The sequence below is a fragment of the Anas platyrhynchos genome, chromosome 3, assembly GCF_047663525.1.
Source record: "Anas platyrhynchos isolate ZD024472 breed Pekin duck chromosome 3, IASCAAS_PekinDuck_T2T, whole genome shotgun sequence".
Classification (NCBI taxonomy): domain Eukaryota; kingdom Metazoa; phylum Chordata; class Aves; order Anseriformes; family Anatidae; genus Anas; species Anas platyrhynchos.
The window spans coordinates 87,894,584-87,917,859 of record NC_092589.1 but is presented as its reverse complement, the minus strand read 5'-3'; the positions used below and the strand labels follow the sequence as shown (position 1 = coordinate 87,917,859).

The window sequence follows — 23,276 nt, the reverse complement described above, 5'->3', positions numbered from 1 at the left end:
GGTTCATAGGCTCCTTGGGATAAACACAACATCCCTCGTCGAGCTGCAACACAGTGGAAGAACAATACTAAAGCACATACCACCCACTTCCTCAAACTTTATTAGTAGCAAGGATACTGAGTATTCTACATGCAAAAATAAATAAATAAATAAATAAACCCCAAGTTCACTTTCATGATTTACAATACACAATCAGAGATAGTGAGGTAAAAGCCAGATTTGTATGAAACGCAAGCCTATTTGAACCTAAAGGAAGCAGCTGTTTGCCCTTTAAGTAAGCCCTCTGACAAGCCTGTTCTCTGCATTGCAGATCAATCCCTGTAACTTCATCTTCTCGCGCTTCAGCTTGACCCTGAAATACAGTGCTGTTAGGAACACTACTTGGTGGTTTTGCTGCAGTTGCAGTGCACTCCAATTTTGGCATTACACTGCTTTTCGCACTGGTGCCAAGCCTCATGATGAATAACGTGTGTCAAAGACAGCAAATCAGTGTTCAACCTAGTATAGAAATAACAAGGATCATATCTCAAAGCGCAGCACTTCTCAGTCTGATGAGATGCCCCAGAAAGAAACTATTTAAAAATGCAAAAATGTAGGGGTATTTATAGATACAGCCTTAGCTGAGTACGAAATTTAAAATACCTTTTAGATAGCATAGTCAGAGAAAAATGAAGTGTTGTAAAAAAACAACTTGGATGAATTATTTAATAAAGTTTCCAAACACTCAAGCAGTGTATTATAGAATAACACTTAGAATACATTACTGCTACTGTAAGATAGATTCCCATTCATTACTCTTGAAATCTTTCAGGAGTGCATAATTCATATTCTGGTTATTATATACTTGGTTTTAAATTTTAAATACTGGGTTTTAAATACTAGTTAGATGATCATAATCTGCAGAGTGATTATTATTGCTTAATTTCTGCTGTGTGGACTATTTCCTGGTATGTTTAAACATGAGCTGTAGTGCTATTGCCTAGCAAAATACACTTCACAACAGAAAGGCCACACTTAAACTTGGTATGTGGGTTATGTACCAATCAGAGCTACAGGAGTGTTTCTTAGAGCAAGAACTATTGTCATCTGTGTTTGCTGTTTTATGAGAAAAAGAACTTGAGTGAAAGGAAGAGAAACTGCAAGCTGAGGGTAGGGATATTTTACTAAAAGATCAGACTGCTTTTCCTTTAGGGGCTAGAGTAACCTCTGCACGTATTTTATTGAAGAACAATGAATTGTTAATCGTCACCCATTGTTAAAAGTTCTGTTTAGGTTTGAAGGAGTATAGCCATTAATCTGTTTGATGAGTAGTTAATAGCACAAAATAATTTTCTCTCTAAACTGGTAATGGAAGTTACATTAAGAAAAACAACCAAGTTAGCATTCAATCTACCTGTAGAAGCAGAAACCCCTGGTAGAATGAGATAGGTGAACACAATCTTTTTTAAAAAACTTCTGGAATCTTGCCTGCCCACTGGTTCATTTTTCTTGCAAACAAGATAATTGATTAGCCCCATCAAAATCCGTGTAGGGTATGGGAGAAAACACAACTTATTTGCTAAGTTATATTTAGTTGTAGAAAACACTAAAACTACATTAAAAGAACTTGATGATGTTACAGTGTACGCTCTGCTTTGTGTGTGGGTGGTTTTTTTGTTGGACTGACTGGCAGTATATCATCCCCTACTCTTATATCAAGTCCACTGCTTTAAACCCTGCATCGGCAAAAAGCTTTCCGGGATGTTGCTGCATGGAATCTGTTTCCAGTGTCAGAGACAGCAGCAGCTTGAAAAGACAGCAAGCAGGACCAGATATGACTCTGAATAGCATAACTTGGACCTAACACTAGTCTATGATTGCAGTCAGAAACTGCAGTGTAGTTAGTACTTGCTTTCCCCAAGACAGAAGCTTTGTATCATGGTTAACAGAAAGATGGGAAACTTCTAAGGTCCTTGGGGGAATGATCAGACATAACAGAGTACAAGGATTTGTTCCAAATTTTACAAGCATCTACCATGAAGCTTACACTAATTTTGACCTCTTAATTCTGGATATATTCTTTTGAAACTAATTCTGGATACGTGCTTCTAAACAACTATTTTTTCCAGTGCTAGCATGGTCCAGTCTCACATATTTTCACTACAGACTTAAGGAGGTCATTAATCCCTGTCCCTCTGACACTACTTAAAACATCTCACCATTTCACTTTGTAAAATCCAAGCACAATCAACTGTACTTGTACGTGACCTGAAAGAACTGAACAGAGTTATCTTTAACTGAAATAAGGGTTTGGGAAAAAACCTCTACTTTCTTTCAAATAATTTTTAAAACTTTTTGAGCTTCACTATTGATTCATTATGTTATTCTTGCCCACTTTATTTCCAACAGAAAATATGAACATTTCCAACAGCATCTTCAGACAGAGCAGTGTTTGGCATTAACTCAAACTACAGATAGCGTTATTTTGTTTCAAATGCTGGTTGAGCATGTTTGGAACTGGAGACTCAGGGGAAGGCAGTTTCTTAATTGAGACTTGGTCATAAAAGGATGCTAATTCTCATCAGGCTTATCATACTGGTCATCTGTCTAAATCAAAACTGTCAAGTGTTGACATTTAAGGTATAGAAGGAAATACACTAATTAGAACAGATTCTGTAAGCTACAGTGCATGGTATTTTTCATGAAAGTAATTCTGATCTGAGGAAGAGATGCAACTGTACTCTCTATGTCAGAGCTCATAAATTGACTGCACTGCTATAGAGACCTAGAAATAAGAGTAGCATGAAGATCCACATCTATTCCTTCAAGTATGGAGGATTTTTTTTGGTAGGCTTTTCAATGCATGTAGTCATTAAAGACTTTTTTTTTTAAAGTCATTGACTAGATCAATACAAACCCTCATGGGAATGGCTTGATTTATTTTTGTATTTTATTTTGGACATTCCTGAAGGCCCTTGCATTGTTACCCTCTTCGCTTTTAAGTCATTACAGCTAGTTCAGTTGCAGGGAACAAAGTGAGGTAATAAATGCAGAATTTCTATAAGACAAAAGATAAAGGACCAAGGTTAAATCACAAGTTTTCAGGCAAGATCAGTTCTTATAACAGTTTCTGAAGTCAATCATTTTCAGCACTTCCAGAGTACTCCATGGTTACAACCTGTTCATCTCCAGCTGCATTCCAATCAGTAACTTTTTAAGTAATTGAATGTATATTCTACATTAGGCTTAGCCATATTTTTCCACTGGATATTTCACCTGAATTCTGGACATCTGTGTCTACAGACATAATAGTGATGTTCCCCCCACCACAGCTACAGCATCTGAGAAAGGTGCAGTCAGTAACGCCTGCTGTGAATCCAGTGCAAACACCAGTATGTTCGTTGTGCTATTTGACAGATTCAAGAAGATACATATGCCTGCGGATATTACTTGACAGTAGATTTTCATGGCCTTTCATCCCAAGGATATTTCTATAGAAATACGAGGCTTGCATTCTTCAAGGTTTAACATTCATAATTGAAGAAAAAACAGGCTGCTGAGAACCGTGTTTCAGTGCTGATGTGACCTTGGGAGGCAAAGGCTGTAAAGGATCCTTCACATTCAAGTTATCAACTATTAACTCTTCCTTCTCACCGAGTGCAACCAACAGCTCCCCGCATAGCCCAATCCAATTTAATAATACCTACCTGAGGGGACATCCTGCTTTGTTACAGTTATGTAGACCACACTGTAGACAGAAGACCAAAAGGAAATTGGTCACACACAAGAGAATTTGTTCAGAGAGCTCCTTCAAAAGACAGAGACATATCCTAGCTTCCCAAATTACTCTCTCCAGGAAAGATTCATTCATAAGCAGGCTCTCCTAGCATCAGCCACTTCCAGGAAGCTTATGATCTCCTGCGCTTTGGGCACTGCCTCAACTGGGTGAGGCTTAGAAAGCACCTACCTGGCACTGAGAAGGGAGAGGGGCACTGCTCTATTTCTGAGCCCTAGTAGCAAATACTACAGAAAGGTGCCACTGAAGAGGCAGGCGACAGGTGGTCAAATCCAAATACAACACATGACACTGAAAACTGGGACAGCGACACTGCCCTGGCAAGTGTCAGACAGGGACACCGTGACTTCATCTTTGAATGCAACTTACAGGCAGCTTACAAGAAATACAAAATCCACAGATCTCAAGTTATCTACTTGTAAGGCAAATTAGCCAGAGTAAAGTATGAGTTTATAAATTTAACCTAATATTTTAAGCTCCTGTAAGTATTTTAAGCTCCTCATGTATACTGTTCATCAGGAATATTGCCTGACAAGTATTTAGAGCTGTAAGCTCTGAGAAGACCTTTATTTGTAACAAGAACCAAACGGTGCACTTCATTAAGAAGATCCAAACAGCACTGACAGCCACATCAGTGGTCAACAGGAAAAAGGAAAGGCATTAAAAACATTTTAAGGTAGAAAAATATTTTGTTTTCAATTCTGAACACAGCCCAAAAAGCAGCATTCCCAACTTGGAAAAAGAAAAAGATTATGAACAAAGCAAAACATTTACTTTTCAAGTGACAAACAGTTTTAAGAAGTCAAAATATTTTAATAACCAGTAATTGCAAAACATCCCCTTACTCTTGCCACATTTTGGACTAACAACTACTCTACAATTGAAAGCCAGCTTAAGATTCTCCAAGTTTTCTCCCTTGCAATATAAAAATACTATATACCCTTATCCTATAGTTCCAGCAACATAGCTACAACACTAAAGTCTTGAGTATTTAAAAGTCCTATGCTGCCACACTGTACTGTGCAAACAAGTTATTATATGCCATTACAGAAAGCTAGCACCCTGGAACATGGCCCCATTCCATAGTTTATAGAGAGCGATATACGCCAACTGCTAGCTGAAAAAGATTACACAAGTCATTCTGTAAAAATAGTCATGCAATTCTGATAAATTAATAGTGTTGTTTAAAGCCAACTATAAAATAAACTACTGAACTTTTTGTAACAAATACACAGTCCCAGAAATACAACTCGCTTAAACTGTAATTTAATTCTTAATGTAATGGAATTCTTAATAGGAATGTCTTTAATCCAGACAAAAATGTGCATGTTCAAGAAAGAAATAAAATCTCTTAATAAATGGTTTGCAGAATTTATTAGGTCTTTTTAATATACTCAATACTTTATCAAGCTAGTTGCATATAATGTGATCTCCACCATATACATTACAATTTCTGTGCATCATCCTAAAAGTAATATTTTACAGATTACCGTTAACTTTGAATTTACCTAAAAGTGAACCTTTCTGGAGTTTGATTTAAGACACTAACCTGCATATCGCTTCTAACTGCGATATTTAAATTATGTTTCACAGCAAGCTTAACCTGCATTTGAATAACAGAGGTTACTGTCATCTCAACTTTTAAATTCCTAGTTTAGCATCTCAACACTGCAAGAATTTGTGGCATTTACTCCAAATAACAAAACAGGATATTTCCTTTACAACAAAGCCTGCTCAGCTCAGAATACGCTTCAAGAAAATTAGGGTACTCCTTCAGTGAAAGGAATCAACCCAAATTTGTGAACAGAAAGCGCATTTTAGGTTTATCTTGATTAATGCTTGGAGCTGCTCTTAAAAAGCAAAACCAGCAAGCACAATAGATAAACTAGTATTTGGTACAACAAAGCAATGCAAACTACCAAAAAAAAGCAGGCTCTACCTGCAACAAACATTTCCCCATTTAGAACAAAATTTAAGAGGGACTTAAACAGATAATTAACAAACAGGCTTTCTGATATCTTCATAGGATGCTAGTTTACTGGCCAGGCACATTTGTTGCAAATATAAAAGGAATTCCAAGTGTTGTAATTCACACTGCACTTCAAGGATTTAACATAACAGAGGTGGGTAGGACACAGGAAAAATATTTAACTTATATAAATATATTAAAATTTCAGCCAGAAATATAAGAGTCCATGCACACAAGACAGTAAGTTGAAAAAACATTTAAGACTTGACTTTTCTTTTCAACAGCACTGACACCTGAAATCTGCTAAGTTAACAATTTAAAAGGTATCTTACAACAGTCTCTCTCCACACAATCCGTATGTACTGAATCATCCTGACATTACACAGCACATGAACAAGCAGCAGATGCATCAAAGGAACCAGAGCAATGTGCATCAAGTGGCCTGCCCAGTTAGAGGCAATTATCAGAAAATTGTTTCTGACAAAGGCAGAGATACAATCAATGGAGCGAATTGTATACCCGTCATTTTCAAGAGTTAATCCACAGCAAGGGGAAAGGGGGGCTTTAGATAAAAATTATGTACCCAGGCTCTGGAGTGAGATTAACAGAGATTTACCTTTCAGTAACTGGGCCCATCCCGGACTGGCATTGATGCACATGCAGTACATTTGCTTTCAGAATGCAAGATTAATTAGGAATGTCTGCACTAGTGTTTCTATTTCCATATTTGTGATGGATGATCAGCAATACAACTCCTAAGAAGAAACATATGGACCCAACAGTGATGTACGCAATTCCCAAAAAGGGGTTTTTGCCTCCCATCCATGAGATGGTGCTTAGGATCATCCTTTTCCGTCCATCGAAACTGTGTACAGGATAATCTGAGACACATATAGGAAAATAAGAAGCACATTTCCAAACCTAGCTTTATTTTGTTAGGCACATTAAAGTGTTGGATTATCTCAATCACACTCCAAATATTAATGTCCTTTGAATACTAGAAGTGAAAATACTAAAAGTTTAGCTGATTTTAGGCAAAGACTAACCTCATCGCTCCAAGAAAAGTGCCATGGTACAGATGTCAACCCCTTTTAAGTGAAGAACACCACATGATTTGTGGGTTTTTGAGAGCAACTTCAATAAAATGAGGGAAATCCAAACTAATTCTTAAATATATTTCAGTACCAAATTTTTCTTACTGACTGTATTTTGATTCAGTTTTATATGCACTCCCTGCTGTTCTGCAGCAAAGAAAAATAACTGCAGTAGCTATTTAAATTATCATTAAGAGTTTTCTAACTCTAAGAAATCAGTAGCTATGACAACCCACCTCCTCTAGTTTCCTGCGCTTCCGCCTTGTCTTTTGTTTGTCTCAAAAGGAATTGCATACCTATACCTACCCGATCCACAGCTCTGGCTTTTTTCTCACCTCCAAAGCCAGTCTGCCCTAGGTTACATATTGTCATTACATCATGAAGATAACAGATTGAGAATGTATTCTCAAATTTCTAGGCAACCAAATACCTCTGTTCTTTCCTGTGTCTCTCTCAATTCCTTTACAGCATACAAGCCATGTGATTTCCCCCTCATTATGAAGCTACTAATTTAATTTCATGCATGGACTTGAGCAATTACACAGCAGAGCAAGTCTACAAATAGACAGTAACCTGACAACAGCACATGGCCACAGGAAGATGCAAAGCAGGCCCCAAGGTCCTGAATGAAAGACAGCTAGCAGGGACTGCAAGGATCCACAAACATAAATAAGATGTGTGATAAGAAAGGTGAATGAGTCTGACCATACCCTTCTGAGCACTCAATTGTGCAAAGAAGATACTAGGGTCCTCCAAAATTTGCTTGTGGGCAAGATGATATAACAGAAGGCAGGGATAACATGCAAAAAAAAAAAAAAAAACAAAAACACACACATCTCTGGGGCTTCTCTAAAGCATGATACTCCCCTACAGATAATCTGACTAGTTCAGATAACTCCAAACTTCACACAGCTATCCTGAAGTCACTCAACTGTTTCCCATACAAAGCTTAGAAACTGAGTGTATTCCACATTCTAACAGAACAAACAGTACTATAAAATTGCACAGAAGTAAAAAAAAAAAAACAAACAGTAATTACACTACCAAATTCTCATTATCAGTTTTCAACCACCACTCACTACCATCTTTTTAATAGATGGTAAGAAAAGAAGCTCATTTGCATTGGACTTTCACAGGTGTATACCCATGTAATCCAGCTAACACCGTTAGCAGTTTTTAGAATTTTTTCAAAGGATACTGTATGTGATTTCCAAAGAATATTTTCCAGCCTGCAAGGTAGGCTGTAAGTTATTCTTCCTTTCAATGAGACGATACAGCTTGCGAAAAGTTGGCAGAGCAGCAGTACGCATCCACACGATAAAGTCTTCATTGATAAAGCCATTGTTGTCAGGCTCAGAGTCCAGCATATACACTGGCTTGGGCCAGTTTACAGGCTTCGTCGTGCCTAAAATTAAACAAAGATAACAAAGTATTCCAAACAGAGGACTAAGTGACACACTGGATCACCAAAATGCATTCTAGTATTGCACATATTAAGTTCTAAGCAGTATGAGCAGCCAGGTTGGGTCATTACTATTGCAATATTACTGGACTGTTAAAGAACTTTTTATTTGCACAGAATCAGATTGGCTGAGGTTGGCAGGGCCCTCTGGAGGCCATCTGGTCCAACCCCCTGCTCAGGCAGGGTTCCCTGGAGCAGGTTGCCCAGGACTACATCTAGGTGGCTTTTTAAGGTATCCAAGTCTCTACAATCTCTCTGGGCTCAGTCACCTGCACAGTACCCAGCTTAAATACTAGTGCATATCTATTCACCCTCACGCATTAGGGTAAATTATCTGCCTTTTCAAGAGTATTACCAAGTGATACTACATAATTTGTCTCTATGGAAGAAATCCACATCAGGTAAAACCTAAAGCTATTACATACCTTGCATATATATACATGGTCCCTAGAGCCCTGAAAAGATTGGTTTTAGACACTGCCAACCAAAGGAACTTTGATTTACCAGACTGTAACCCTAGAAAATGAGAGAAATCTGTTGCTTCTAACCACAAAGAATCAGATTTCTGAGAACTCTGCACAACCTACCAGTAGAAAAGTTAAGATTTGTCTCCATTTGCAAGTCCATTTGAAGAATTTGGTTAAACAACTGCAGGATTTCTTCTCAAGTTAAAACCATGTATTACAGCAGTGTACATGCTAGGCTTTTCTCAGTATTCAAGGTATAAAATGTTATCAGAAATAAAAATGTCAAAATATTTTATATTTCCACGCCCCAAACAGCAACTGGTAGTAGAAATATCAGTTAAGCCAGGAACCTTTTAACCATCATAAAGGACATTGGACAAACTACCAAAGTGAAATGCCAAGAGACAGAAAAGTAAAAACTACAGAATTAAATTGCTACAAGCAGTGTTAAGAAACAAGAGAAAAATCTACATGATTTCTAAATTTAGAAATAACTTTCTATTTGAATACCTGTTGGAATAATTTCAGTGCAATCACCTGATCTGAATGCACTGAATAATCATTACCTGTCAGATGTGAAAACCCCATCAGCTAATATATTTCTGTACTAGTAACTTCAAAGCTGAAATGGAACAGGCTTCCCACCTCTCTCATGTAATCAGTATAAAGCATAGCTGAGATCCAAATAGCCCAGAAAAATATGGGAACTGAACAATACACAAAATAGGAGTAACAGGCTTAAGTTGATGCAATCAATCTGATGCCAACCAACTGAAAGAGTTTTTCTGAAACTTCAGGAAGATTAAAATAGGAACAAAAAGATGTCCTAATTTCACGGCTTTAGTGATTACAGTAAAATTAGGCGAAAATATATGCTTCCACATTAAAATTTGCCTCATTCATCGCTAACAGACAACTTTTCTAGATAAGGACTACTCAGCTAGTTTGCATTTCTTCAGAGAACTACCATATTTTTAATTAGCATACTTACTAAAACATAGTGAGGTAAAAATCCATGGGAATCAGTATGCGTTTGAGATTTTTTGTTCTTGGAAATTTCCCATTCTTCTTACCTTGGAAAAGTGCAGTTAAGTTATTCCCATCTCCTGTAGGATTCCTGAACTTCACATTTTTATCTGTCCACCATGCAATGCCTTTTTTAATTAAAGTAATAGGAGTCCTTGTGTCATTATCAATGCGGTATAATTCCAAGGTATCTAAGGAGAAAATCAAATTGGAAAGCCAGGTACAGAAACTTTCATTAGATGAATAATCCTGATGGGTAGTGAAACAATTATCTCCAGGAGAAAACAAAACAAAACTGGACAAGGCATTTATCTGCCCGCCACAACCAAGAACTGTTCTTTTAGAATCCATGGATATTATATAGCAGTGTGCTAAACATACATACTATCTTTAAGTCTATTCCACAGCTGCAACAGTCTCTCACAGCATATTTTAATCCCTTCTGTATTATCAGATTAAATTAGTTGTTAGATTTTAGGAAAAAAGCAACATCAGTACAAAACAAGATATTTTGAACAATGGAAAAGTATTAATTCAAAAAACAATAGCCAATGATGTCTTTACTCAGAACAGTTTTCAGCACCACAAGACATGCACAAGGTAATGAACACATTTAAATAGTAACTTGGAAGTATTACCATACCATTAAACATACTGTTGGCAATGGCCCCACAGGGAGCAATGGGTTTGTCCTCATTCGTGCGGTAAGGCTCACATTCCTTACTTGGATTCTAACAGTGAAAAAGAGGCAGATCAGTCTGTGATAGTTTATCTAACTAACCTGTGTTGTTTTTTTTTTACTGCAATACCTCTGTGTACACCTTAAATGCACCACAGTCTTTTCACAAGTTAAATTTACAGATACTTCAGTGTTCAGTGCTAGTCAACGATTCATTTTTTTCCCTTTATAAGCAGGAACTTGTAGACTAAAACGTGAATTAAGTCGGAATCCCATGACAGGCAATCCTAAGAAAAATGAAGGCTTTGCTTGGAGGCTGTTAGGACTTTTATCTTTTGTATTAAAGTTTTCTAACATCAAGTACTCAAGTATTCTTTTAAAGGATTGTTTTGTTTTGTTTTTTTTCCCCAGTGTGTACCAGTGTTAGAGAAAATAGACTGTAATAGGAAGCTAAGCATAGCAGAAAATGCAAAATGTTTCAAGGACTCCAACAGCACACCAATAACACAAGTGAAAAAAAAGCCCCCCAGAATCCAGTGTCAGTCACCAGCTGTAATTTCTGGAAACTATTCCCCCCTTTTTTTTTTTTTAAAAAAAAAAAAAAAAAGCTTACATATAAAGATGTAGAATAATCCTGATGGAACAAGGACCCAAATATATTTACATTCCTTGCAAATATTACATTACCTACACATTACACAGTGCTTTCAGCAGAATACACAGTATTGGTATTTTCCAATAATGCTAATGTTCAGTATCAAACCTGAGCCTATAAAAACAGATGCATTTAGCTACACCATCCAAACTAAGTACTAGGTAACTATTTTATACCGAAAATGAAAGCTTCAGATGGAACAGATACAGACAAGTAATACTGACTGAAGGTAACAAGACAGTTTAGAACTATTCAATTTTCAGAAGTGTTTGAAGTACTGCACTGCTGTCCACTGAATGAAACAATTGCTGTGAGACCACAACATTTTACATTTTCTTTAAACAAAACATGTATTCCTTATTGTTGTCCTCTGGTATGCGAAAATTCTAGAACCTCATTATTATTAAACTATGTGAAGATTTATGAAATAGTCAGTTGCTAATTGCTTATTAATATTGAAGTATGAATACCTACAAGTAGTGAACTGTTATCTCCATTTAGTTGGCTGTCATCTCGAGATTTCACATAGCGACGATGATTTTGGTAGAAGTTGGAGAGTCCATAATACATGAATACATTACTCTACAAGACAGGACAAGAGGGGTTTTAATTCACACAATGGATAAATGAAACAAACAGTAGCTACCAGAAAGCTTAAACTGTGTTTTATCTTACAGCAACATTCAAAGTAGGAAGAAGCTCAATTCTCTTCACACTGAGTACACAGATTACTATTCCAACATAACCTGGCATTATGAAGTCAAACAATATCAACACACCATAAACCATCAGAATAACATTCACCACAACTAATCCCAGCAGTTTTCTTGTCCAACATTAAGCACATAAGCCTCATTATTTGCTTCAACTTCACCAGAAAGCGTATCTGGTATTGCCAGTTCTTGCTGAACTCAGTTTAAGTTGTGCAGGAATAGCTGATCTACTTGCCAAGCACATTACACACACCTAGGACACAGCCAGTAAATCCAGATGTGCAAAACATAAGCATCCCATTTAATGGTGTACAAATCTGGATAAAGAGAGGCATTAAAAACATCACATCCCTGCTACCGAAAAGATAAACAACAATCAGATTTGAATTCAAAGTACTACTGAAAAAAATCCTTTAAGGTATAAAAAAAAAAAAAAGTTAAGGCTATGGGGATGCAGCTTTCCCATCAGTTAAGGAAAGAACCACACACACTGTTCCAATTTCACTTTGCATACCTCAAATGAATGTTCCAGGGTGAAATTGATGGTGCAAGTACAAGGCGGTGTGCTATCCCAGGAAACATTTAAACATTTGTTGCAGGGACTAGAAGGGTCTGTTCCTGTATAATCAATCTGTAACAGAAAAAAAAAAATCATTACCTTAGAGTAGGGAGAATAAAGAAAAACAATAAGCCAGAGAATTGATGTGATATTTTGCAATTTTATCGTACCTCAGTTCCAAAAGCCCTTTCAGACCTGCATGATGATGTCAAAAGATCCCTTCCAACCTAAACAATTTTGTGATTCTGTGTGTTTTGTGACATGGTTTAGCAGTATGTTTTGCAGTGGTACATTAACAGCTGGATTTCATGACCTTAAAAGTCTTTTCCAACCTAAATGATTCTATAATTCTATGATTCTATGTATTCCCTTTGAGCCTCAAACAAATCTGGCCCCGGGGTGGGCCGTTACCACTGGGAAAAGAAAAACCAACCCAAAACACAAACACCAAATACTCAGGACAACATCACGTTTCCGAACACACACACTATATAAAACAGGCAGATTTGGGCTATTACATGCCTTCCAGAGATGTTAAGTTTCTAGAAGTCTACCTAGATAATTAATTTAAAAAAAGTCTTGCATGAGAGAACTTGCTTTGCTGCCCATATTCAGGCACTGAATCAGTCAGAAGGATTTTCCAAAAGACCAAGTTCTTAAAGATCAAGAACTCTCTTAAAGTAGGGAAGATGAAGACGCTAATATTGGTCAGCCAAGAATGGTAAAATCCCAGATGAGCAAGATGATCACTTAATTTAGCCTATTAAAATATCTCTATTTAATAGCATAGCTACAAGAAAAAGTAGCCTGGATGTATGGATTTCAAATACCTGTACAGTATAAATAACAAGTCCAGAGCAGCCGTGCACTTATTGGCCTTCCATGGCCCTTGCCAACTGAAGTCTCTTGACTGCATTAGCTTGCTCTCTCATGTACAGCTCCAGTGTGTGAATGTCAGGGAAGAATTACCTTGTGTTCAACAGGTTAGCTCCATGTGTAGGAGGAGACAGCTTCCATCTGCTTATGAGCTATGTACTTAAACACAGGAGCTTCCTATCAAGAATTAAAACTCAGTCCAACACATGCCAAGTTAAGGCAACGAACTGTTTTACATCAGTATCATCTGAACTACAACTCCTGCATTTTTTCTGAAAGACTGCTGCAAGTGGTTTGTCCTGATTTATGCCCACAGTCAAACATTACTGAGAATTAGAACATTTTATGATCTGTGCTAATGTCTGTATTATGGTTAAATAAAAAAGTAGGTTCAAGGAACAACTGAAGCCTGTTTTCCTCTGGATCTTCTTCAAGGTCTCTCCTCCTGTAGATTCTCTGATAACTGTTAAAAAAACAAGCTGCAGCCCTTCCTGCAGCAAAGGGATTTTAATAGCCTGTGTTCTGCTGCCAACCTTCTGACAGATGAGCCCAATACCCTTCGCAAGCCCAGCTGAAACAAATCAGCTTCAGAAGCCATTAGGTGAGGGAGAAAGACTCACCTTATCTTTGCCTCCTTCACCGAGGTCAGTACAGAGTTTGTGCTGACCCAGAAGTAGCACTGCCTCAGCAGTCTGCAACAGCTCTGTTCAGCTACAGACCAGACCAATGTGGCTCTAAACAAATTATGCAGCTGATTTGTTTATTGATAACTTGCTTGCAGTTTTCCTGCTTTAGTGGGGGAAAAACATTTTCTTTGGAAAGACCTTAAACCTCCACATCCTGAGCTAGTTCTTCAGTCACTGCAGAAGTTTTAGATCATGAACAAAACTCCAATACTTGAAGGTTGCAAAAGATCTAAAGACTTCACCTTTGTCAAGAATTCACTAAGTTTGTCGAGTATGAAACTGATGTATATCGAAACAAAACCATGCTTCAGACCAGCGCTATCAACTTCAAAGGTAACCAGAAGCCTTCCTGTGCAGTAACTGCAGACATTTTTTTTTTTCCTGCATTCATAGTAGGTTACATTCATCAGGCAGCTACACTAAAGGGATACAGGCAGATCTACATCTCTTGACAACTAATTAAACCCTTACTTTGAGAACATAAGTACGGATTTACTGAGCCAAGGCAGAAATCCACCTGACCTGGGTATACCTACTGGTGTTTATCGGTCACCCACAGCCCAGTCTCAGGCTGTCACTGTCCTTCCCAGTCGATTTACATCTTTGTAGTGGAGAAGCAACACAGCCATTGTGTATAAATATTTTCAAAGCCATCTGTGATTTCGCAGACTTCATACACTGTCACAAATTTATCCTGTTCTGTTCAGCTATTTGTGTAAAAGGCATCCCACAATTCTGCTCCTCTCCGATATCCCTCTCTGTAGATTTCATTAAGTTCTGAGTCACTTCTGAAACAGGGTTACCAGAACTGCAGGCAGCACTGAAGATGCATGCAACAGCCATGTACTTTCTTTCCCAGATTTTTCCTTCTTCATTCCTAGCAATGCCTTTAGGTCTACTGGGCATTTTAATTACTTCTTAGCAATTCACATCAGCAGTCATAAGAATACCAAGCATAACCATGTCTTTCTATGCAAAGAATAGTACAAAAGATAGACACTTATGCAGCTTTTTTCTCATTTTCCACCCAAAGGAGCAATGTTCCTGATAGACCCTACATAAATGGTTGTTTATTCCCTTTGAAACAGTGAGAAAAAGCCAGGGAACAACCAACACAAAAAAAAACTATAATCCTAGTGCATTTAAGCTGTTGGATATCTTCCACATTCAAGATAGCTTATAAAGGAAATCAATGGAAAAGCTACATTTTGCTGCCCAGTCCTTGCACCTGCACAAGAACAGCACAGTTCTCAGAGATGCTGATGACTGCAGTATCTCGTTCCAGGGGAGGGCTGGGGAGGATTTGAACTGTACACAAATAGAAATTTTGTGGACATCAGTTACAGATCATGTTCAATTCCAACACTCCAAGTCTACAGGCAGCTACACACGCAGGCACTGAACAAGTTGGCTGTTGTCTGAGGTGGGTGTAAGTAACTACCTCTGCTTCCTCCCCCAGTTACATTTTTAAAAGAGCTTAGTCACTGCACCCAGCTTTTACAGATAGCCTCCCAGAGTTGCAAACTGACAGCTACTTGTGAAGAACACTTGGAGGTTACTACCAAAAGGCAGCACACCAAGCAAGGACCTAAGATAGACATACAGGTGAGAGCTGTGTCTCGAACTGCATCCCTTCCTGGTGGCCAGAGCCACTTAGATGAAGTATTTTACTGACCAGTTTTGTTACTGAGACAGTAAGGTCTTTTCTGATTTAGACAGCCCACCACCATCAGATTCAACTGGAGCAACCTGCCTTTAAAAAGAGAATCTTTTGCTGTGTGTACCTACGTGTGTGTGTATGTATATATATATATATCTATATATATGCACAAACATACTCCTGCTCCCCACAATTTTTGTATAAAAACGCATGAGCATCCCAGAACCGAACACAGGCGTCCTTTTTAGTTGCATATCCTGTTTGATCACAACATCAAGCTCAGAAGAAAAGAAATCCATCCCTCCTGCCCTCAGAAGAACATTATGACCTGACTGGAGAGCTGCAGATGAGGCTGACAGTAAGTGATGAACACGCTTGGCAAAACAAGCAAACTCCTTTCCAACTCTGACTACCTTGAAATTAGCAGAAGCACAAAGTCACCACTTGCAACAAATACAGATTTCCAAATATAAGTGGCCAGCACAGCTTCATACACACAATCTGACTGCACAGGGGAACATCAGTCATGCTCCCAGTTCACCTAGGGCTGTCAGTACTGTATGTGTTAGGTGAGAACATCTTGTTTGTGGCTCCTACTTGAACTCCACAGGACTACAAGACTGAGCTGCTAAGCAACAACAGCATAGAACTGAGTATGTACACAGCAGGAATACAGTCACAAGGACTCAAATGGAACTGTTGAATTTCCTGTCCTTACAGAACAGCCAAGAATCAGTCAAAATGGAAAAAAAAAAAAAAGATGTACCCACTTATGCTTTACCTTAAAATCAGCATAAGACTGCGTGTTCCTTTACTAAAGAAATGGCTATCTCAAATGCCATTGTCAAAAAAAGCATTAGCAAGCTTTCTTTTTCCTCAGTTCAGCATCCCGTTGAAAACAAGCACTTGTACTACCCTTAAATAAGACTATAACATGGCATTAAAGGCCAACATGTCCATGACAACAGGACAATGTCCCCTGAAGCACCTGTGCCAGTTTTCTGATATTGTACATCTGAAAATTTACTCACACTTCCAGACAAGAAGGAATTGATTTTCACGAATATCCTTACATAAACAGTTAAATACTGAAAAATACATTCCAGATTTTCCACTTCATCTTTTCATTGTGTGGAATTTTAATTTTTAGTGTAAAAGGAAAGTGATCTTTAAATTAGCTTTATTGTAACATTGTGCATGTTTTAGTAAATATACAAAAAGATAATACCATTCACTGTCTGTCTCAAGCCTTCTTTAGTTAATTTAGTTTCGCTGTCACATGGGTATCACTAGTCAAGCCACTGCTTTGAACATCACTTACTGGAAAGAGACAGGTTACTCTGACAGCTAAAATGGCTGTATCCACAAATTCATGTTCTCCAATATGCCAATACAACAAACAGCTGCAGATTTTACTCTGTGTTTTTCTACAATCAATCCTGGCTCCATTAAACTTCCTGGAACTAATGGCAGCTGTCAACTTCCTTTTCAAGGTTGTCTCTGAGCCCTTTGGGTTGTTTCCTTATAACACAAAGCAATTCTGTTATCAAACTTCAGAGTGATGTATAGCTTAGTTTTGGGGTTAACGCTCAGCAGCTTTTCACAGCAGTGTGATGAATTATAAAAGGCTCTGAGGTTTTGCAGGTATAACCAGGAAAGGCTACGCTCTCCAGAGTTTGTTTTCCAACCCACTCCTGACACACCGGCCTCCCACGCAGCACCTGAAACATTAACTCACCTGTACACGTAAGAACTGGAGCAGGACGCTCAGTGCAGAGCTCTAACTTGAAACTATATTACCCGGGACTGTTTAAGGCTGTAATACCCAGAGTTGTAAAGTTAAACTGCTTAAAGACAAGCTGTTTAAACACACGCTGCCCGTGACTGCGGGACACCCCAGCTGTGGCGTGTAGGGTGGCGCGGCCCCTACACACCGACACACACACACCCCGTACATACGCACCTCGTACTCGCGGATGTTGTTGGAGGTGACGAAGATGCCGATGCCGATGGGGATGAAGATGAGCCCGATGACGAAGAATGCCGGCAGCACGGTGCCCGCCGTCAGGATGGGCTGCCAGGCGGGCAGCCGCTGCTGCTTGAACGCCGTGTTGTCCGGCTTGCGGCTCTTCACCGCCCCTCCACCACCTCCTCCTCCCCCTGCTCCTCCTCCTGTCCCCCCGCCGCCCCCCGCCGCCCCGCTGCCCCCCTGGGCCCCGCCGCCGGCCGCGGGGTGCCCGTCCGCCTCCTCCTTGGCGCTGTAGTTCACCGCCATGACACCCGCCCGCCCCGCCGCCGCCGCCCTCGACACGTGACCGGCCCTCCACACGTGACCCGCCCCCGCCACGTGACCGCCGGGCGGTTGGGAGGTGACGCAGCCTCCTCACGGCTGCCCGGGGGAGAGGGGGAGCGGCCCCCTCCCGCCCTTTTAGGGGGTGCGCATGCGCAGTGCGGCGGGGCGGGTTTCCCGCCGAGCTGTGAGGGAGGGGTGTGGCTGCCCGTAATGGGCGCTGCTCGTTAGTCGGTTGGCTCGTTACGGGGAGGCGGCGCTGCGCTGAGAGAGACCGTGTTTCTGGCTCTTGTCGGCGCTTCCCCTTCAAAAATCCGCCCCCCCGCACGCTGTTTCTGTGTTGGTGTGGCCTTCAGGAGAAATAAAAATGAAGCAGTTTCACAAGCACTTCACGCAGGCGGCGCTTTTTGGGTGTTTTAAGACCGGCTTTCCCCCCAAATAAGCGCCGTGCGACTTGTGGGGCCATCCGAAATACCGGCGGAGAGCGCTGGGGGGAGCAAATGTCCCGATTCGGCGGTCCTCGGGCGCCTTGGGTTTTTGGGCAGCTTAAACTTATAATTAAGTCACTTCGGGCCCTCAGCAATTATCTAGGGCTCCAAAATGAATCGTATTCCTTGCAGTGGCTGTGCCATAACTGTATCTCGTCCCTAACACATCCCTCACAGCTTCTGGTGTGCCTACCTGCCATTGTTGTTCCCCATAGCCAAGCCCTTTCACCCTATTACAGCCCTTTTCATTATTATCTTTTGTCTTATGCCATCGGCTAAAGCAGCTTGTGTCACCTGAGCCCCCCCAAAAAATCCGCTGAGGGAATAATCCTGCTTGTAAACCTGTGCTGTGAGATGGCAGTAAAATGCTAGCCTCGTGATGCCAGGTCCAAGAGGAGTGGCAAGAAGGGGCACATTGAATTCTGGTGGGAATCTGTGCCTTTGTAACTTCTGCATTTTATTAACCACTCAGGAAAAAGGATCGAGGGCTGATCACATTCCCCCCATGCCACCCTGACCCTTCCTAGACACCCAGCATCTTTATGGCCTCCATCAGTGAAGGACCACCTCAACCACTGACAGGGCTGAACACAGCCCCTGCAGAAATTTGGTGGAAAGGCATCCGTTCATCCTTGCAGAGACACACAGGGCACCACAGGGATGGTGCTGGGAGCTTTGGCACAAGGTCCATAAAACGGGGCCTGTCATCATGGAATGAGACAACCAAATACACTTTCCACTTCTGTTCTGCAAGCAAGCGGTCACGCTGGGCATGGGCTCTGACAGCCCATGGGGAACAGCCACATGAGTGATGCAGGGCGGTGGGCCACAGTGACAAAATATGGCACCATCGTTTATGTGGAACAGACACAATAGGGGGGCACTTCCTAGAGGATCTTGCAGGGAGGCCCTCCATCAAGAAACACAGCCTGGTGTGAAAGTTTTCCTCAAAAAACAAACAAACAAACAAAAAACAACTACAGCCCAGGGGACCAGACTAAATCCAATCCAAGGAAATGTCAAATTAGGACTAACAGATGAGGGACCTCAGGCTGAGCCACTTGGAGTTGTTCAGCCTGGAGAAGGCTCTGGGGAGATCTTATGGTGGTCTTTCAGTACCTAAAAGGGGTCTACAGGAAAGCTGGGGAGAGACTCTTTGTCAGGGATTATAGTGACACTTTAAAAGAGAAGAGATTTAGATTAGATATAAGAAAGAAATTATTTACTGAGAGGGTGGTGAGGCAGTGGCACAGGCTGCCCAGAGAAGCTGTGGATGCCCCATCCCTGGAGGTGCTCAAGACCAGGCTGGATGGGGCTGTGGGCAGCCTGGGCTGGTGGGAGGTGTCCCTGCCCATGGCAGGGGGGTTGGAACTGGATGGTCTTTAAGGTCCCTTCCAACCCAAGCCATTCTATGATTTTATGATTCTAATCAAGATGTGAACAGGCTCAGTACTGATCTGCTTCATTTGATGTGCTAATGGAGCCATAGCCACAAGGCCAAGGATAAAGCTGGGAAATGTGTAAGGTTGAGAGATCAGGAGAATTTCCTACTTTCTTTCCCAGTAGAATCACCTGCCTTTTTAATGCTGTCAGATTCTGAACAGTTTGCATTCAAAAAGGTGTAGGGTGCACATAATTGCCGAGTCCTGATTTTGGGACAAGTATTGCCATATTGAAAAGTAATTGAAGGGAACCATCTAAACTAGACTCTCTTCTCCATTCTGTATGATGTGAAAGAGAAAAACAACTTAATGTACCATGCAGATCAGATCTTATAGTTATGGCTTTATTATTTTTTTTTTCTTTTTTCCAATTAGTTGTATCAAATGGTATATGCTCATCTATAAGCTTAGCCCACACATATGTTTTCATTGTAACAACAGGGTTAATTACAAGCATGTTTTGTTTTGTTTTGTTCTTCTTTTTACCAAGGTAATCATATTCTCAGAACCTAAATATGGATACAATCACAGGGTATATCTTACCTCCATTCTTTAGAGAAATAAAGAATATCAGCACGAATACTTCAATATATTGGCACTACTTTATTGCCTGTAACCATCTTGGATGGATATTATTCTGTAGTTTTACGCTAGGAGAAATAAATTTATATCCAGGCAAGTCCAACCAACATAGTTCATGCTCATGAAATTTTAAAGTGAGGTGCTGTGCAATATTGTGTGCCTTGTACTGGTCTGTGCACAGTTATAAGAAAAACAGATATAGAAATAAATACTTACAAAAACATACACTTATAACGCTCTTTTTTAATATATGATATGGCAAATGGATTCGTTAGGCATTACCTTGGCAATGAATGCTGCAGGCATATTACACAGTCAAACCCTCAATGTGTTACACATGCTAATGTTTAAGACAAGGAAGAAACAAATACACATCAGACCACCTCAAACCAAACGCTGAAATCACAAAATTGGACTTTGAAAACTGAAGTCTGATTTTGAGGGTATTAAATGAGCCTTAAAATTGTACAAAAATTACAAAAATGAATGTATTGTGGTTAATCTAAACAACAATTGACACTTATTTTTTAATTGAATTCTATTAAGCACCCCTAAATGATCTTCTTCTGACACTTACCTTATAACATTTTCCACTTATTTCTGGAAAAAAAAATGTAAATAATTGATGCTCTTTAAAATAAAATCTAAAGAAATAAAACTTCATGCTGTTAGAACCGCTAATACATAAAATAGTCAATTAAGGCAAATAAAATGCATTAACTGCCAAATGGATTATTTCAGTGAACAAATCTACGCAGGTGAAATCAAGCATTAAATAAAAAGTCTTCAGTTTAAAATTAAATGTTACTGTTCAGAAGAAGAGCTAAAACCCAGAAATTAATAGTAGAAAGTGGAACATTCAGGGCAGTAACCTCAATTTTCTCTTTATATCTTGTTTTCTACATTGCAGGCTGTTCTACAAAGCAGGTAGTTTTGTCTCCTCTATGTCTAACCACATTTCATGACGAGGCAAATGGAAAACTCAGTGGCTGTGAAAGAGTTTTTCTCTAGAAATCAAAGTATTTGAGATTTTTTAATGGGTGTCATATTTTATCACCTATAATTATACTAACACAGGTCTTTCAATTCTCTGTAGACAGTTAGAGTTTCTTAAAGGAAAAGCTGATCTTTCACCAATTTTGAGTTGCTTATAAACTACTGGTATCTGTAGTCCCAGGTACGTTGTCTTTGTCTGAAAACACTGCATGATTACTTTCTTTAAAATTGTAATACTTTTAGAAATAAACCACATTTTCATTCTACATTGATACATTTCTTCCTGAGCATTCCCAAAGTATTAGCTAATTATGTGCCTAATGCACTTAGTTTACTTGTTTTAGATTCAAATCCAGATTAGGCGAGGTTTAAAAAAATGCCCAGGAACATAAATGCACCAAGGATGAAATACACCTGTCAAAGCACCCCTTGCACACAGGAGTTTTACTGACCAGGCATTTTAATGAAATAGTTTGCTGCTTGCCAGGTGTCAGATCAGAATTTATTATTTTACCTGCATAAACCACTACCAATGATGCAATAGTGTGTGTCACTACTGACCTTTTACGACCAGCATTGCCATTCTGATAAAGTGCTGCAGTTCATCTACAGTATTTTAAAATCTAAAAGATTTCAAATACACCACAACTATATTTATGCTTTAAACAAGTCTTTATTTTTTAAAGCTTAAAAACGTAATGCATTTGCGAAACCGTAAAAGTTTATGTATTTGTTTAGGAATCATAAAACAAAAGGGGACAACTTGTACATACACTCATACTGAATCAGTTTTATATTAAAATCTAGACAAGGAAAGTATTTTCTACTTTGATAGGATCTTTTTTAATCCTGTCTCAACTTCAAAGTAAGGTTGTATTATATGTTGCTCATACGCAAAACTATTTCAGACATGTCACTGTCACTTTCAAATAGCTGGCAATTTCATTCCAGGTGAGCTCACGGTTAGTTCTGGATTCACAAGTGATGCTTTGAAACTAGAAGATTTGGGTCAGCACTATGTTCATTCCACTGCACAGTAAATTGAAACGTGGCACATACTAAACATGATTCACCCCAAGCTCTATTACTCTCTGAAAGCTGGAATTCTTCTCAACTCACTCTAAAATTTGACCTACAGACACAGCTACGTAATTGTCAGTTGTAAAAAAAATTTAAAAATAAAATTAAAAAAAGGCCTACCTGCTGAAGTCCTGGTGTAGTCAAAAGCTATAGCAACAAATTAGTTTGGTAAGTATAAACAGCATTTATTTTGTTTAGATTACTCAGTAGAGTTGCATTGGCTATCTCCTCGCAGTGCAGATCAACTCCAAGAGAGTTCCTACAGGTCCAAAAATATCCTGACTCTCTACAGTTTCAACATTTGGTGCGGAGCTCATATATAGGAGATAAAATAGCTGCCATGGTTGGCAAGCAAGCTAAAGCATGAAGATCAAATTGGCTATGTACCAATGCGTTATTCCAGCTTCAAAGGTAACTGGCCTACTCATCTCAGTGGGACACTGAGTTAATGCACTTTTTCTGGCATCCCACAACATATCTCCTGCAAGCAACGCTGCTTTCTCTTCCAAAAAATAGTTTCTCCCAGTAGCTTCTACAATTAAAAAAAAAAAATGTGGTATTTTAAATATGTGCCCACGACTTAGATTAAAGGTAATTTATTATGAAATGTATAAGAAAAAAAAAAAAAAAAAAAAAAAAGATCTGACATTTTATCCAGCTTTACATGTAATTCATTCAAAAATCATTTTAAGTGTAGCTGCCACAGAAGTCTCTGGGTGCTATTTGAAAAGCTACAGCCACCAGTGTAAAACGCTGAGTTCACCACATGGCATCTCA

General features: G+C 39.3%; 1 protein-coding gene across 1 annotated transcript; it reads right to left on the bottom strand.

Moving 5' to 3' along the window:
* Positions 1-5,132: 5,132 nt before the first annotated feature.
* On the bottom strand, positions 5,133-17,911 carry TMEM30A (transmembrane protein 30A). Its single transcript, XM_038177104.2, has 7 exons — positions 17,585-17,911; positions 12,355-12,471; positions 11,602-11,709; positions 10,437-10,524; positions 9,841-9,984; positions 8,037-8,243; positions 5,133-6,625 (listed from the first exon to the last, which is right to left on the bottom strand). Exons 1-7 carry the CDS (start codon positions 17,894-17,896, stop codon positions 6,432-6,434), a joined length of 1,170 nt encoding a protein of 389 aa, XP_038033032.2. The 5' UTR covers positions 17,897-17,911; the 3' UTR covers positions 5,133-6,431.
* Positions 17,912-23,276: the final 5,365 nt, after the last annotated feature.

Bases quoted from the DNA above. Each gene is read 5' to 3' on its own strand.
- TMEM30A (XM_038177104.2), bottom strand. From the start codon at position 17,896: ATGGCGGTGAACTACAGCGCCAAGGAGGAGGCGGACGGGCACCCCGCG. The intron at 11,710-12,354 runs GTATGCAAAGTG...CCTGTCTTGTAG, and splicing joins CCCTGGAACATTCATTTGAG to AGTAATGTATTCATGTATTA. The intron at 8,244-9,840 runs GTAAGAAGAATG...GTTTAATTTTAG, and splicing joins CTTAACTGCACTTTTCCAAG to GCACGACGAAGCCTGTAAAC.